This window comes from Haliotis cracherodii, unplaced genomic scaffold (assembly GCF_022045235.1).
Source record: "Haliotis cracherodii isolate W230 unplaced genomic scaffold, xgHalCrac1.p SCAF_4, whole genome shotgun sequence".
NCBI lineage: Eukaryota > Metazoa > Mollusca > Gastropoda > Lepetellida > Haliotidae > Haliotis > Haliotis cracherodii.
Window position 1 is genome coordinate 38,661,781 of NW_027266297.1, and position 17,131 is coordinate 38,678,911.

A 17,131-nucleotide genomic window follows, 5' to 3' on the forward strand; every position below is an offset into this window, starting at 1 on the left:
GAATAAGCATATATTTGTGTTCTGAATGTTTCTGTTAATACAAAAGTAGTCGTTTATAAAAAAAAAAAATATTAGGGTTTTTATAAACACCACTGACGCAAAAAAAGGAACTTCACACAATACTATTAACTCATTATGTTTTAGTTTATAACTTTTACATGACTTCATGTTTCATTGTGATTTTATCAGAAACATACTGACACATTAACATAAGACATACGTGGCTGTATCTCAAACCAGCCGATCTAAATAACGATGTTTTGAAAGGACACACAAGTTATGTATACTTGTTGAAACTAAACGCACGTCGGCGCCCACTGTCTCTGCATTTGCGGGGAATCTAAGACATCTTCGAGTTCACTAATCACCGCTACAACCGCCGCAACAACCACAGCTACAACTACCTCTACCACCACCACTACAATCACCGCTACAACCACTGCTACTGCCATGGTTACTGTCTCTGTATCTGCGGGGAATATAAGACATCTTCGAGTTCACTAATCACCTCTACAACCGCTGCAACAACCACAGCTACAACTACCGCTACCACCACCACTACAATCACCGCTACAACCACTGCTACTGCCATGGTTACAACCACAGCTACAACTACCGCTACCACCACCACTACAATCACCGCTACAACCACTGCTACTGCCATGGTTACTGTCTCTGCATCTGCAGGGAATCTAAGACATCTTCGAGTTCACTAATCACCTCTACAACCGCTGCAACAACCACAGCTACAACTACCGCTACCACCATCACTACAATCACCGCAACAACCAACGCTAGAAGCAGCGCTACAACCATCGATGCAACCAACGTTACAATCACTGCTACAACCACCACTTCTGCCATGGCTACAACCATCGATACAACCAGTGCTACAGCCACGGCTGCAGCAGCTAATAGCTTCTCTCTTGCCCACTATGTAACCAGCAGGAAAACACATTCCGGGTATAATTGGTCCTCAGTAACCTACGGTGATATGTAGTGGCAACTTAATGGATCGAATGATCAGTCTCAGTGAAATGGCTGTTTGGCTGACATGAAACCCCGACGGTGTTTATCGTTGCTTACAATATCAATCACTGGTCTTGATTATTTACAGGTCGTCGTCATTAGCTGGAATAATAACAAAGAAACCAATCACACGATGTGACTAGTCGAGTATACGCATGCCACATCCATGACTGACGGTAGTCGCCATGTCAGTACCATGCCTCAGGGAATGTTTCATATCTCGACTGAAAGATCCGATTTAATGAAAAAACACAAAAAACCCACTGTGTCTACTTTCCGTGCATGTACATTTATCAAGACGACAGTTTACATCCGGCGTTGCACAGCCACTACCGTGCTGTTCAGCCGTATACATGACAATTATTGTGTTTGAAATCGTTATGTTGCGTTGTGGAGTGCCCTTATGACGCGGGACGTTGATTTATTAGTGGCTTAGCAGTGTCTTCCTCATTGTTTATAGAAACAACTGTATCTAACTATTACAAGTTCGTAATTATACTAAAAGTGTAGACTTCGTGGTGCAGATGGCTAAATGTAGATTCTATGTTCTAGTTCCTGCTCGTGTTTCTCCTAAATCTGAATTATCTTCAAAATGAAAAACTGTGTAAGGGGGAGGGGGGTATGGGGAGAGGGGGGGGGGGGGGGGGGGTATGGGGAGAGAGAGAGCACGTTGACAATGCCGTGCATGTACACCGAGATAGCAGCGACAAGCCAGCATGGTATTTCACAGGGGGTGTGAATATTGTAGAGCAAATAGTCCCGGCTCAGCCGCTCTAACACTGGGTTCTGTGTGTTGACATTCACACCAAGCGTATATCTTTCAATGGGAATTGCTCAAAACAGGTCGGGCATTTTTGAGTGAGTTTGAGGAATTTGTAGACGGTTGAGGCCAGTACACAGGTGTGACCCGGGAGGTCATGTCCAAGGTCACGCTGACCCCGCTTGGGAAGACATGCATGTTTGCTGCAGTGGCTGGGTTAGATTTCGAATCAACCCAATAATATTCCCATACACACTGCTGTTGTGTGTTACCTATGTCACGAGGGTACGTCATGGATGCTTGTGTAGAGGGATCGTCCTGTTTCTACATGCCTGTCTCTCCTCATATGTTCTTTTGCCCAAATATGTTCACTGCGGAAATGCAAGTTCCGTTTGATCACTATGTAAGTTTGTTGTAGAGTGCCACAGTGGCCGAGCCAGTGGCATGTACATATTTTAACATTTTAACTGTCACGTATCTCTCTATATATAGTGTCTCGAAGCTCTATACGACCGGGAGTTGTCCACAATTGCCCACCTTTTTTTCAAATTAAATATACGATACGTTCTTCTTCTTTTTCTTCTTTTGGAATTGTCACGTTTTTAGTCTATTGCCAAATTGTCAATATTGTCCTCGGGTGCTTTTCGCAAGATTTATAATAGGTTTGAAAGCTACAACAATGGGTTGCAAATGTGATATTGTACAAAGTCAATTTTGACAACAGTTTGAAAAGTTAATTAGTTTTTTTAATAAATTTATTCTCACGAACATCGTTACTTTAATTGATATCCGTTTAAAAATAACATTTATAGAACACTGTGATATTGCCATTGCAATGGTCGCAATAAACACCGATGCAGTCAGGGGAAAAGAATTTGTAATCTAAACTGCTATTGTTTCATCCGCTAAATAATGTACTTTTTGGTATGATTTATGATTGGGTATTAAATGTTCGTTTCTCGTTCACAAGAACAAACGAATTTCCAGTTTGGTGAAATCTTGAAAAAGAATGTTTAATTGTTGGAAAGGTTGTATTTTCTCTGACAGCCGACATGCGTGTCAACACTGACAAGTTTCAAACTATAACATCACCTTCACGGTTGAAATTAAATAAATGTGTGACAAAACTACATATAAAAGTAGTTACACATGAGCAAATACTTGATCAAAGTCGTTTTCTTAGATTTTAATAGAAAATAATTGGTCCCACCATAGTGATAATTAGTTTTCCTCTAGAAGTTCGTGAAATCAATCCTTTAAAGGATTTCAGCAATAACACTATACCTGAATTATCACATAGTTACATGGTGGTATTTGAACAAATTCGAAAATATCTGGTTTTCTTATTACATCACTTTCGCATTTGTTAATTTTATAGTTCAGTGGGCCAAATAGGTTCCTTATCAAACCTCTTTCAAAACATTACTCTCTGTTTAAACAACATTCCCCTATTACTTATGTAGCTCAAACTTATGTAATGTTAAGCAGTGCTGGTGTTGTCTTGCTACTATAAATATAAACCTCTTTTGTTACGTTGACTAAATGGACAAAAGCTACAACTGAGTTCATTACAGTGCTACTTGTATACGACACTGTAATTACCATTACGTTGATCAAACTGGAAATCCAAATAAAGCTACTTGACACCAAAGTACAAACTGACGCATACACTCAACACCATTTTTGCATAACAAGGTTTAATCACTTCTCGTTTATGTAACTTGATTCCATGTATTGCATAAACTGTGTTCATCGATCTAATGAAGTGTAAATATATGTTGAAGCACTGATTTCCCATTTAACCTGTCTGGTGTGTAAACGACTTTTCATTTCACGCGTAATAGTCAACAGAGGCTAACGCCAGGTAACCAAAACACGGCTGTGCGTCCAAGCTCTGTTAAGACGGCAGTCCGGTGAGTGACCTCCTCCTTTACGTCCATCAGGTGGACATTGTTGATTGTTACTTGACCGACTGACCACAGACAGGTGTCAGTGTATACACCCTGAAGTGCTTAGGATTTACAGAGGATTACGTTAATCCCTAATCATTAGCAGAAGGTCCTGGGGGACAAAGTGCCATTTATGGAGAGCACGCACGTTGTCTAGAGGCGATTTACTGATTTGAAATAAAATGTAATCGACAGAAATTATTCAGATTCCACTGGGCCAAAATGCAAAATAGTGATAAAAAAATATATGATTGGATCACTGAAAATCAGTGATGACACCAGGTGTTCGAGAAAAGGGCAAGCACGTCCTGTTCTACCGGGAGTACCCGCGATTCAATTTGCATTAGAATGTAAGTGTTTGTTGCCTCATCAGCTCCCCTGCAATACGACGGTGGCATTTAAACAAACAAGGGGCGGTCGGGTAGCCTAGTGGTGTAAGCGTTCGCTCGTCATGCCGAAGACCCGAGTCCGATTCCCGACATGGGTACAATATGTGAAGCCCATTTCTGGTGTCCCCCGCCGTGCTGTTGCTGGAATATTGTAAAAGCGGCGTAAATCCATACTCATTCACTTAAACAAACAATAAAAAATCAACAACTGACCAGACAATCGGGTGATAGAGGACAAGACAATCCAGCGACACCATAGAGCATTTACTGATTTAGTTGAAACTGAAAACACTCGCCCTCCGGACAAGTGTATTACTGATTTAAGTGTATCTTTGTGAAGCTACTTGTCAATACCTACCATAAAAGGAAGAAACATTCGTTCATTATATTCCGGAAGACATAATAACATGGCCTAAGTTCACTATACACTGGAAAGTATCCATACTGAGTGCTTATGGCGTAGTCGTCTAAGGCACCACAAGTCGCTGTAAGTTGCGTCTACAAGGCGTTCCAGAAACCCAGGGACGTGGGTTCGAATCCCAGATTCGGCTTGATTTTGTTTCTAGGTTCGTCGCACCACACCCGAGCACGTGGGTTCACCTAAATGGAAAACGTCCAAGACCTGCACCATTTCCGACGTCTTCCCACGTCAAGCTGAATACTGTTGAAAGCAGCTTTAAACTGAAACTGACTCACTGACTCACTCTATCATTACAGGTCAAGTTATAACTTAGCATTGGTAGAATCAGGTCCCCCACAAGGAACTGTTTTATAGACAATATATAGTATGTTTATAATATTATAATATATTAATACAGAAACGACTATACATGGCATTTGAGCAAGACGAACAACCTAATAGTTTATAAATAGCGGTTATCACGCGAGTGTATTTTGGGATGGTAAATATCCTGAATTAGGAACAACCATAATATTTAGCTGTAGCTTTTGTAGCTTTTATCTAATGCACAGTGTTTATTCTTAAGAGGATGTTTACTATCCCAAAACACACAACGGTTTTGTTACCTCATATAATCATTTAATGCCATCATTAAATTCTGTCGTCGAAAAAAGGTATTATTCTCTCTTACAAACTCTACCTAAAGCTTGCTAGTTTTCCAGGAATGTAGACATTAATCTATTACGTTACAACGCGGGGTTATATAGGTGCGTGGGCACAATGAACAATGACAATACGTCAGTCTGACCGTGACTACATGCAATACTGGTCCCAACGGAATATTTTACAATAATCGCTAGAGTAATTGCCCTTTATCAAAGGGAAGCTACTCTAGGCTATGAGAAGTCCTGTTTATTCAGCATCTGTCAACCCATTGTATTAACATGACTTCTTGCACAACGTCAAATCGAAACAAAATAAACATCGGCCATATTCCGACCAACAGTTTGAAACTTGGGAACAAGACGCCAAGCCCCTGAGGTCTTTAAAATTGATATGGAAAGTCAACTCGCTCAAAGTCAACTCGCTAAATTGATTCGCAATTTATATCTCCCACGTTTTCTACACTTGTAGAAGGTCTCAGCTACGCTTGGCAGACACTGATGTTCGGTATCTTAGTTTATCATTAAGATAATAATAACAATTATCTCAGGGATTTGTCCAGATCTCGATGGTTAATTCTGACTTGATCACTGACCAGAACGACGCCATGTTTGTGTGTAAACATTTTCAGTAGTATCTACCTGATCCTGTCAGTTGCTTATTTATCCGTAAATGACACACTTCAGATATCGTTATCCGTTGGTTCTATCCTGTCGAAACACCTTCCCATTACATTATAAAAATTATTAATCATCAACCCATTTAACAAAAGAAAGACTTCTTACCCATCTTTTACAACATGATAAAGGTGCGACGTCATGTTTTCATTCTCAGCTCCGTGGGTAGTATGCAACCCAAGCTGCATGTAAGGCGCTAAAAGGTCGACAGTCACATTACCATCTCACCCTACCGGGTACCCATATACACATGCATGACGTAAGCCCAGATGGAAGCAGCTGAGCGTGTTGGATGCATGTAGCCATTCCCCTGTCTAACCACATCATACAGCGGACTTCACTCCCGTTATGTGTCACGCTCAGTATTGGGATTTCACGCCCAACCGTCAAAATCAAATTTCCGTGTTTGCATGTCGAGGAAACTAATTTGAAGGGACAGTGCATAAAGGAAGTTTTTGCCATAATTGCCGCGCTCTATGTAAACGTTGTTTGAAAGTATTATATTTTTATACAAAAGCAGTATTTCTGTATCGTGTTCGGAAATTGTAAAGGCACTAGGACTTCTTTTCCAGTTTACACCGGGCATATCCGGAAATTTCAACGACTACGTCATGTCAATGTTCTAGTGAGGTGACGAATTCCTGTCTCTCAGATACAAATCTAGAATAATTCTATAATCGCACAACGTCTCCCTTCTGTAACGTGGATTGTTGGGACAGACAAATAAAAGCATATTACAATAGCCCCGTGCTGGATCAACACCTCAACAGGAACGCCCAGGTCGTAGTCAACACAAAATGCGCGCTTCACATCTTGATACGGAATGAATGGCCGTTACAGCAATTTCACGGTGACCTGTAGATAACCAAGGCAATAACACACAAACTGGTGAACAACGATCGGGGTACCATGAACCACTATCAGAGAGGTCACAGTTGGAAATGTGCTATTTCTAGTCAACTAACCAAGCATTATTTCTATTCACCTGACAGTGTGACCATTCCCACTGACTCAAAAAGGAGGTCTAGGCTCGTATAACTTGCTCTTTGTTTTCACATCCATCAAATAACTCTTTGGCCTATTGGCTATTTTTTAAAACGATGTACCATTTGTGACGTTCATACTAATTAGAGAATGTGTAAACTTCACACGTGGTATTAATTACACTGTCTAGACCAAGGCAGAACGTGAGTATTAGACAGTGGGACATAGTTTCCCTGCATTAGAATCGTGATGAATTGGATACCAGTTTGGCTCTGGAATGCCTGTGGCTTATTTAGATAGTTCACGTGAATTCTCCGAATGACCAAAGTGATTTCGAACGATATATGACAAAGCGAAAAAAAAGAACAATTGATGGTTTAGAAAAATATAAGTGCAATGTTTGTTTCCAATTGATCAATGACAATCATATTAATAACCCTTAGATTTAATGCATTCATCTTTCAGCAAATGTGTTTTAGTTGTTTGAGATGTGACACATCGAAAGTCTCCGTGATATCATAGCACGTGTGTTGATGATGATGACGATGATCAGGATGGAGTCATTCTCTGAATGAAATTACAAACATAAAGATCCATGTTTCAACTGTTCATTCATTCAATCGTGTTCCGTGTGATGAGCGCATATTCAAGATGCCTATCCTGTTTTAACAAAGAGACGTTCCTTAAAGACGTAACAAGCCAATTACACGGACATGCCAACACATATGTTCCTTGTCACGTGACACATGTAATCTAACGGAATCGGGTAATCAGGCTCGCTGCCTAATTCATGCATGTCATCGTACCAATTGCGTAGATTGATGCTCATGATGTAAATCACTGGATTATCTGGTCCGGATTCGTTATTTACAGACCGCATGTCCTTGCCTGACAACGGGATAAGGATCTATACCGAAACATCGCTTTTTACAATATTAAAAAAGTTGTTATCCATAAAATTGTGTCTACCTTGTTAACTTCTAAGTAATGCATATCAAACAATTTTCGCATGCATATTGTTGGACTAGTACTGAATGCAGCGTTGAACAACAAACAAACAATTTGAAACAAACAAAGACAATGTGAACTACTTGTACAACCGTCAATAAGGCCCGGACAAAAATCGTATTCAATTACAACATGTTTTTTTTATTTCCAATATATTTTGGATAGTCTACGGTATTTTACCTGTAATTTCCCCTTGTTGCCGCCACGCAACACACAAACAGGTGATGTTTACAGACGAATTTACCCATACAGAACCGCCCCTTGCTAGATATTCTGTCGACTCGCAAGTATTTACATTTCAAACAATTTTTTAAAGAAACAACACTCAGCAACATTTGTTTACCTTAGACCCCCTCGTTTCCATGACAACCTGGCAGGTGCGCAGCTACGGCTAACTTTTATTTAAGCTTGCCAAAATAAACCTAAGTGAACATTCACCTGTTGTTTGTTATTGGGCAGGTTCGAAACATGGGTGATCTGGCGCTATTGAAAATTGCCTCTTAAACTGTAAATTGCTTTCCACGTTCCATTATACATGCCGAGATGAGGTCCTCCTCCAATATAAGTTAATATAGGTAAGTGAAACGGTAAAGCAATATAGGATGATATGGTTGTAAGATAAATGTAAATATTTGCTGGCTTATTTAAGTCGTAAACCTGCAAAGTTTTACATATTTGCACTCGATACTACCTCAAAGATAAAGAAACATTAAATGTTACACGTATAATGTTTTGCTTTATGTATACTATATAGCTCGTTCCTATCAACATCTTGCATGAACCTGAATAGAATTCTTGTTTTTGAAGACTTAAAATAACCTCGATATCAATTTGTCATGATACGTTTCGGGGCGGTTGGGTAGCCTAGTGGTTAAAGCGTTCGCTCGTCACGCCGAAAACCCGGGTTCGATTCCCGACATGGGTACAATGTGTGAAGCCCATTTATGGTGACCCCCGCCGTGATATTGCTGAAATATTGCTAAAAGCGGCGTAAAACCATACTCACTCACTCACTCATTCACTCATGATACGTTTCCTGTTTCATGTATAAAATTGAAATGTTTGAACTTCATTCCAACAATAACTAACTCAAATAAATTTCGAAACTATTTGATGAATATTGTCAAATCATGCAACTATAGTTTACTATGTTTTGAGTATTTCATTGTTGTTTTGCTCGAACTAGTGAAAGAATATTATTCATTTCAGATAGGTACAAATGAAGTACACAGTAAACTTATATTATTATATATTTATGTTAATGTGACAAACGCAGTGACCCTCTGAGGAACAGTACGTTATGTAACGTTTCAGTGGCCACATAAGCCTTTACATAAGGGCCAGACGCAACGATGGTCTATTAAAATAAACTTGACAAAACCCTTTCCATATTCAGAAGAAATCTCTGCTGAAAGCAGAATATATTGTACTATTCTGAGTATATAATGAGTATGTGTTTATGAATTATAACAAAAACATTATTACTAAACATGTCTGGTATCTCTAGACGACATGGAACCACACCTAATCCAACATGTTTACAGATATGGTGTTTTAGTGTTTGCGTGTGGATTGGAGTGAGTGAGTGAGTGAGTTGGGTTTAACGCCGCGTTTAACAGTATTCCAGTTATATCACGGCGTGTCAGCTTAATGTGGGAGGAAAGCCCGAAGTGATGCAGGTCTCAGACGTTTACCACTTCGGTGAAACCAACGAGCACGGGTATGGTGCTGACAAACCTAGAAACATAATCGGGGCGAACCGGGATTCGAACCCACAATCATAGGTTTCTGGCGTGGCCAAGGGACGCAACTCTGCACAGCGAATGGCGGCGCCTTAGACGACTGGGCCACCCGTGCCCCCGTGTGGATTGGATGAAACAGTGCTTAGGTGAAGTTGGTACATGACTCCAGTAGTGGGTTCAAGTGTAGTTAAATATTTAACTCTTTATCAGTACGGTATTATGTAGTGAAAGCATAACCACAGTACATGTTTACGTGTTCACGTGTAGCTAAATGTGAAGTACTTCATGCGTACGTTGTCTTGTGGGGCCTGTATTCGCGTCCTTCGTTGCCACTGTTTTCACGTGAACCTAATAGGAGGGGGCACGGGTGGCCCAGCCGTCTAAGGCGCCGCGATTCGCTGTGCAGAGTTGCGTTCCTTGGGCACGCCAGAAACCTATGATTGTCGCCCCTTTTACGTTTCTAGGTTTGTCAGCACCATACCCGTGCTCGTGGGTTCACCGAAGTGGTAAACGTCTGAGATCTGCATCACTTCGGACTTTCCTCCCACACTCAGCTGACACGCCGTGATATAGCTCGAATACTGTTAAAAGCGGCGTGAAACCCAACTCACTCACTTAATAGGAAACAGCTTAAGAGCTATTGATTATATTAGTAAGAGTGTGAATTGTTCCACGTCACTGAACAATGCGATGTCGTGTTTGTTGGACAAAAGAAAGTATACACCATTTTGATGGTGCTAAAACTGAAAAAATAAACAAGAAATGGTTATTCGATGGCGATGTATTTGTTACAGGTATTATAGGCGACATTACATGTATAATATCAATGGATATAACCGGTCAGCCTAGTAATGTTTTGATAACGTTTGTTTTTTTTGGTCAAATCCTATTGTCAAGTTTCTACTTTCTTTCCGGCAGTTTATGTTTATAGACCTCCGAGTTAGATTATATAGGAAGGGCTACGTGTCTATGGTATGCGGAGGTTAACACTGACGCGTCGACGTTATGTAATGTTAGAATGGTTACTAGACACGCTTGATGTTAAATGTCGACGATTAATTAATTCAATAAGTCTGACGCAACATCCACGACGACAAATATTATGCTATCCTTTCTACACTCGGTTTGTACTTAATAAAACTGGACTTCTTCATTGTCACCCCGTGGGGAGCTGTCCTCTTGTTATAGCTCATGCCGAGCACTGTCCGATTATTCATGAATTAAAAACCTTGAGGTAACAAAATGTTCGTTAATAGTGGTCCCGAACATTTTTTTTATTTCTTAGACCTAAAGTCGTGTTTGACTGCTAATTCGGGTGTATTTAGTGCAGAACGGTACGAACTTAGGATATTATTATTCTCTTCCCCTCTGTATAAGTTATACTTACATCAGATCAAGTAGTTTCTCACGAAATGTTTTATTAATATTTAAATTATTTCAGCTAAATTTCATTAAATTTTATTGTAAATTACATTACAAATAGTATATCCAGAGTTCAAATATCTTTGCCTTGTTTGTTTGTTTGTTTGTTTGTTTGTTGTTTAACGCCGCACTCAGCAATATTCCAGCTATATGACGGCGGTCTGTAAATAATCGAGTCTGGGTCAGACAATCCAGTGATTGACATCATGAGCATCGATCCACGCAATTGGGATCGATGACATGCATTAACCAAGTCAGCGAGCCTGACCACCCGATTCTGTTAGTCGCCTTTTACGACAAGCATAGTCACTTTTTACGGCAAGCATGGGTTGCTGAAGACCTATTCTACCCCGGAATCTTCACGGGTCTCTTTGCCTTGTAGTCATTTCGGAATTATACATTATGTAAAGTACAGTCGAAGACAAACTGTCCTGCTTATTCCTTGAACTAAAATGGGACAACTGTATATTCTCTTTTTGAGGCCAGGGAATAGCCAGGACATGTTTTGTTCGACTTGTAATTTTATTGCTTACTCTCATCATTAACGCAACATACACCATTGTCCCCCATACGGGAATTAATTGCAGTCATTTGAATCCATATCAGACGTTACATTTATAGCAAAGCAATTAACCATTTCTTAAACAAAATCTATTTCCATGATGGGCCTTCCTTCATTCCTAAACATTCACAGCCGTATCCCGTCAACCACTCCTTATTTCTGAAGTACATGGCGCTAAACCATCAATAAAAATATCATGAGTTACCATGGCGACCAAGAATGTACGCGTTGAAACCTGAGAACATTGTGCGTTTAAATGTTCATGAACAGTCCGACTAGCCAGGGAAACAAAGGTTTTCATGTAAGTAACCTGCCTCAGACTTATCCAATCATACTCGAGCAAGGACAGAATGCAAAGGATAACACTTGTTTGGACATGTTTCAGCAAGCACTTGTCAAACTAATCACAGACATTAGTAATTAAATCTCCTTAACAGATTTACTCAACCATATCATTGGTGTTAGTGAGCCATGGCGTATACACTAAATATAACGTGAGGTTAATGGTGGCAATGTTGCATTTACATAACATAAACCTAAAGGATTAGCGATCGTATATTGTATTAACGTTGTATTGATTAATCAACCGACAACTGTCGACCACAATGTAAACCTCCCTATTAACCTTCGCTGCAAGAATTGCTTCAATACAACTGTCGTCGTCCTTCCTACATTCATTTTGTACGTGTGAAAAGAACACGAGTGTTATGTATCAAGTATCATTCTCCCCCAAACAAGGCTGATTGTTTTGTTTCATTTTGCTGGATATCAAAATGATTCGTCATGTTCACAGACACTTCCAGAAAAAAGGGTTAGGGTTGCTGTCAGTGTTGTTTGTCTGATATCACAGTAACGACAATACGGGTCGTTGTGTCAGTTCTAAAACCAACCAGCGACAAAACATGACATTCAGATCTACAATATAATGTTCATTTTCAGAAATCAGTAGCCGTATCCTCAAATTGCCAAATGTCCACCACACTACACAAGACACACTGATGTCAATTCGTAAGCGATTTATGATGGCAAACTTTGACTTATGAAACTTAGAATATGAAATCAGGCTTACGTTGTCAAAAGGCAACATTTACTATTGTAAAGTCATCTTGCATTATTCATTCCTTGGACGATAAAAACACGCTTGTACGAGGTTCCGTTTGTTGTTTTTCTTGCTCAACGAAGCATATCTGGTTATTTCTGAAGCATACTGTGTGTATTTTATTGATATAGAGAGGACGGGGTGACCCTTCACAACTTCTGTATTGTCCGCTTGACATTTATCGTTGTTAGAACTGCTCACACCTCTCAGAATGAATTCTAGGCACGTTTGTGGCAAACCTTCTCTGACGCTTTGTTCAAATATTTCAGAGACCACATCCTTAAAAAGTGCTCCATGTAATTCGGTTAGACCTTCTGTGGACGGCAATGGTATAAAGTAGACTTGAATATCCATACCTAAGTTCTTAACGCCCCCGTGACGAGGGTGGGTCATTGGGAATATATTGCAATTATGTGGAAGCACTTGCCCTCTAGTGCTATACATGACAATCACATTTGTGTGACTCATCTGTACTACGCGTGAGAAAGAAAGTTGAGATAGGAAGACTTCAAGATAACATGTGTTTATGTTGTTTGATGTGTGTACACTCACTACGCAATGATATATATAAGACAGCAGACCATTCAAGAATAGAAATCTTAAGGTTGTGTTTTACTTTGATATCCGTTGACATGCTTTTCGCGAACACCTGGTGTAACTTCTGATTTTTAATTATCCATTCATATAATCTTCACCACTATCTTGCCTTTTACGCCCAATGGAATGTCTTTTTTGGCACATAATCGAGACTGGTTATGTTTTGGATTTGATGTTAATATTTACACGTTTTCCACTTTTGTTAAGCCCCTAGTTTGTGGATGTTGCTGACAGACGTAGACACATTATCAGAGAGGCCTAAGGTACCCTGTAGTTTATAATAGTAATTTCAAACTTCAAATATACCAAGTAAGCAGTAAGTTACATTTTGCTGTTTTTAAATCAGCTGTGTTTTATTAACACAATATACGTTTACAGTACATAAATGTTTAAATACAAAACATACTCACATGTTTGATAATATTTCTTTTATCTCAATTTTTCGTTGCATAAATATGACTCTAACGAAAAACAAAAAACAATGCCATGACCTTCTCAAAACACAAGCCCATGAACGTTCAATCCAGTGCTGGGTAGGGATAACACATACAATAAAAACTTATTTATATCCAGGCAACAATGTTCAACATCGCTCGTCAGCTTAAAACACTTTCAGTTCGGTTCGACAGTCCTACCCGACAATCGAGTGACTGTGCATGAACCTTTATGTGAATATATAAATAACCAGGTGAGCTACAGCTCTTCGTATCAGACGCAGACAACACTGGCCATGATATGACCCATGGAAGACGAAATCACACACAAACATTCGTCATTCTATACATATCACAGAAAGAAGGCTCACGCCCACCTATTGCAATTTTCTATCCATTGCTGGTGGCATCACGGGATTTCTTCTCTGTCCGTGTCTTTCCATACAGTTCCCCTTAAAACTTTCGTGCACATAATTGCATGGATGCTCTTAGGTATTCATAGCTGTCTATTGAGCCATCACAGATGTTTGTGTATATCCAGTATTGTGGTTTTCACATATTTTGTAAAGCAATAAACACGACGATATTAGACGGTGGTTATAACAGTGGATATTTAATAGTCTTGTCATGTTATTGCTCATTTGTCATGCATTAATAAACATACCCATAAGTTATGAATGCCACTGATTTTTCATGTCCTAATCCTCACAAGCGAGAAGGTCAAATTGATTTACAACATAATGATTTGCCAGGGCTAATTGTGTCATTAATTATGAGCATTTATAACATAAAATTGTTTTGTACCATTTTTATGGTCATATTCATATTTATTCTATAATAAAATCGACAAGACAACCCGTAGCCTGCGATACCCCCCCCCCCCCCCCCCCCCCTCAATAATTATAATTTCAGAACTGTCCCACTATCTGGTTTGCGATTACAGATACAACGTTTGCATGCGTTTTCTCATATTCTTAGTGTGTCCTTGCTCTCCAGAAGAGCCTCTTGTTCGTGAACTGATGTCTGAATCACGGAAGTCCCTCCCAAGACTTTTCCTGTGACCACCACTGCTACTGCTGTTGGAGTCCTTCGAGTCTTTAGAAGGTGATTTCTTCATTTTGGATTGCTTTTTGCTCTTCTCTGCACTGCTACCACTTCTTGCTTGAGATCCACCACCAGCAGAAGAAGCTGAAGGTATGGCGGATACAGAGTTAGATCTCACATATTGTCTTGGGGGTAAGGGAGGGGGTGATCCTTTCATCTGATCCACTTCGAACCCCTCAACAGCGGCGGACAAAGGCCTTGGGGGTAAAGGAGGGGGGGCTGACGGGGTGGAAGAACTGTCCGAACCCCCATTTGTAAGCTGGCCATATATAGGTCCCCCACTTGCAGCAACATCGGGGTCGTTGTCAAGATGAAGTTTGCTTGGATCTGTTGGTTTGTATTTCTCATGGTGGGTGAAAGGTTTGCCAGCTTCTAGAGCCATAAGCCTTGCGCGGAACTGATCAATAGGTTCATAAGCTGGCTCCTCCCAATAACTTTCCTCGTCTGAATCATAAGTAAATTTGGCTTTGGGTGCTGGTCCACCATCCCTGACAAACTGATAAAGATCGTCAATTTCGTCCATTAACATATCCTCTTTGCTCTTGGATCTCTTCAAACTTGACCTAGTTTCACTGTTGTCAAATCGTTGAGGAACGGAGAAAACATTTGAACTGGAACGGTTTTTGTTCTTCACTACCGAATCCGGAAGCGACACGATTAGATGGATAGTATTGTTATAGTTAGACACCATGCGGTTACATTTTGTCAACAAAGTCCTAAATGCTTCTGTATCCTTGATATCCGATTGATTTTTGGCCTTGGATATCATGAGGTTTATGTCTGTAGGCACTGGTAACATACGTACATGTGTCTTTTCCAAAGGACAGACGAAAGCTGTTTCGTCGGTATACACCCAATCCAGACGTATTAATCCTGTGAAACGTGAGGAATCAACTTTTGGTTTCACCCCCTGAATAAGTTTGACAGTCAATGGTAGACGAAATCTCCGTATGATATCCCGAATTGTAAACACGCCGGTAAACTCATCCGGCCCAGCGATCGGGGTGAATATTCCCTTTTGATCGAAACTGAGATATAAGCTCTCACCTTTTGAGTCCGTACATTTGAGCAGCTTCACGCGTTTGTTATGAGCCGGGGACGGGAGCGACACCTCCCCACACAACGTCAGCTGCTCCCCTGCTGGCACAATACGGGTTTTATCAAACGTATGTTTCCCCTCCGAGCTTGCCAAATAGGCTTTTACATTCTCTCGTACCAAACACCTCTCCGGAAATATCTTGGCCAGTTCTGGTACACTGGTATAAGGCTTAGCAGATTTCCCATCCTCGGAAAGTAGTTCAAACCATCCTTGGTACGACACAGGGATAGCCAGTCTCTGGTCTAGTGTCTGTAGTCGGGTACACGGGAAGCCTCTTCTAGTTTGGGTAGTGTCTATCCGACGTACACAATGAGCTAGCACCTTCACCCCCATTTTGATTGAGTGAATGAAAACATCCTGGTGTTGACGCTGTAGCGAAAATTTCGACGATCCTATATTCATATACGAACCCTTCACCACCTTGGCGTATGTAGGGAAGGATTTCTTGGACGAAAACTCCTTCAAAGTCACTGAATCCGTCTCCCATTCTGGGGACACGGTTGAAGGTGTGTCACTGGTGGCAGCCATGTTGTCTACATGTCCGAGCCGCGAGTGTCCCCGAGATCGGTGTGAAGCAATGCGTATCATCGAAGCGCTAGCGACTTACTATGCTATTTAGGTCCTACCATGAGCCGACCGGTCGGACTGGTTTCCAAATAAGGCAGACTCAGCGTTGACAAATATCGTCTGCTCCCAGCGGCTGTCGGCTGCCTTGTGAGAGAGTGTGCAGACGACAAAATCAATGTGACGTAGCTAGCACAGGGAGACTGTTAAACTCCCAATCGCTGCTCTTTAATATCACGACTTCTAACAGGAAGGTATTTGTTTTAGGAGTGGTATTTTATAGGTATTGTAGAGAAGTGTCCATGGGAGATCCTGTGTTTTAAGTTGGGCTGTGAAACCTCGCATATTAATTAGAATAGCCCAGATCGCCACTTCAACATTAACCCGAGGCGCCTTGCCTAGAGTATGAATGCCCCTGGCAATGGACAGAGATTAAGCTTACCTCAACAAGGCTATGCTTGTTAGTGACCATTGTATATAATTATATGACCTTGACTACTGATTAATCTCATATGTTACGCTGAGTTACCAACAGTAACAGTTAATCAAACGGACATTGTAATAATCATCTAAATTCTACATAAATTCAGATTTGTGTCAACTGAACAGGAACGTTCGTTGAGATTACTCCTTTGATAAACAACAGAAA

The 17,131-nt window shown here is 40.5% G+C and overlaps 1 protein-coding gene across 1 annotated transcript; it reads right to left on the minus strand.

The window, feature by feature from the left end:
- Positions 1 to 14,613: 14,613 nt before the first annotated feature.
- LOC139478933 (GRB2-associated and regulator of MAPK protein 1-like) lies at positions 14,614 to 16,617 on the minus strand. The gene has a single exon (XM_071261627.1). The coding sequence runs from the start codon at positions 16,504 to 16,506 to the stop codon at positions 14,653 to 14,655; it is 1,854 nt and encodes a 617-aa protein (XP_071117728.1). The 5' UTR covers positions 16,507 to 16,617; the 3' UTR covers positions 14,614 to 14,652.
- Positions 16,618 to 17,131: the final 514 nt, after the last annotated feature.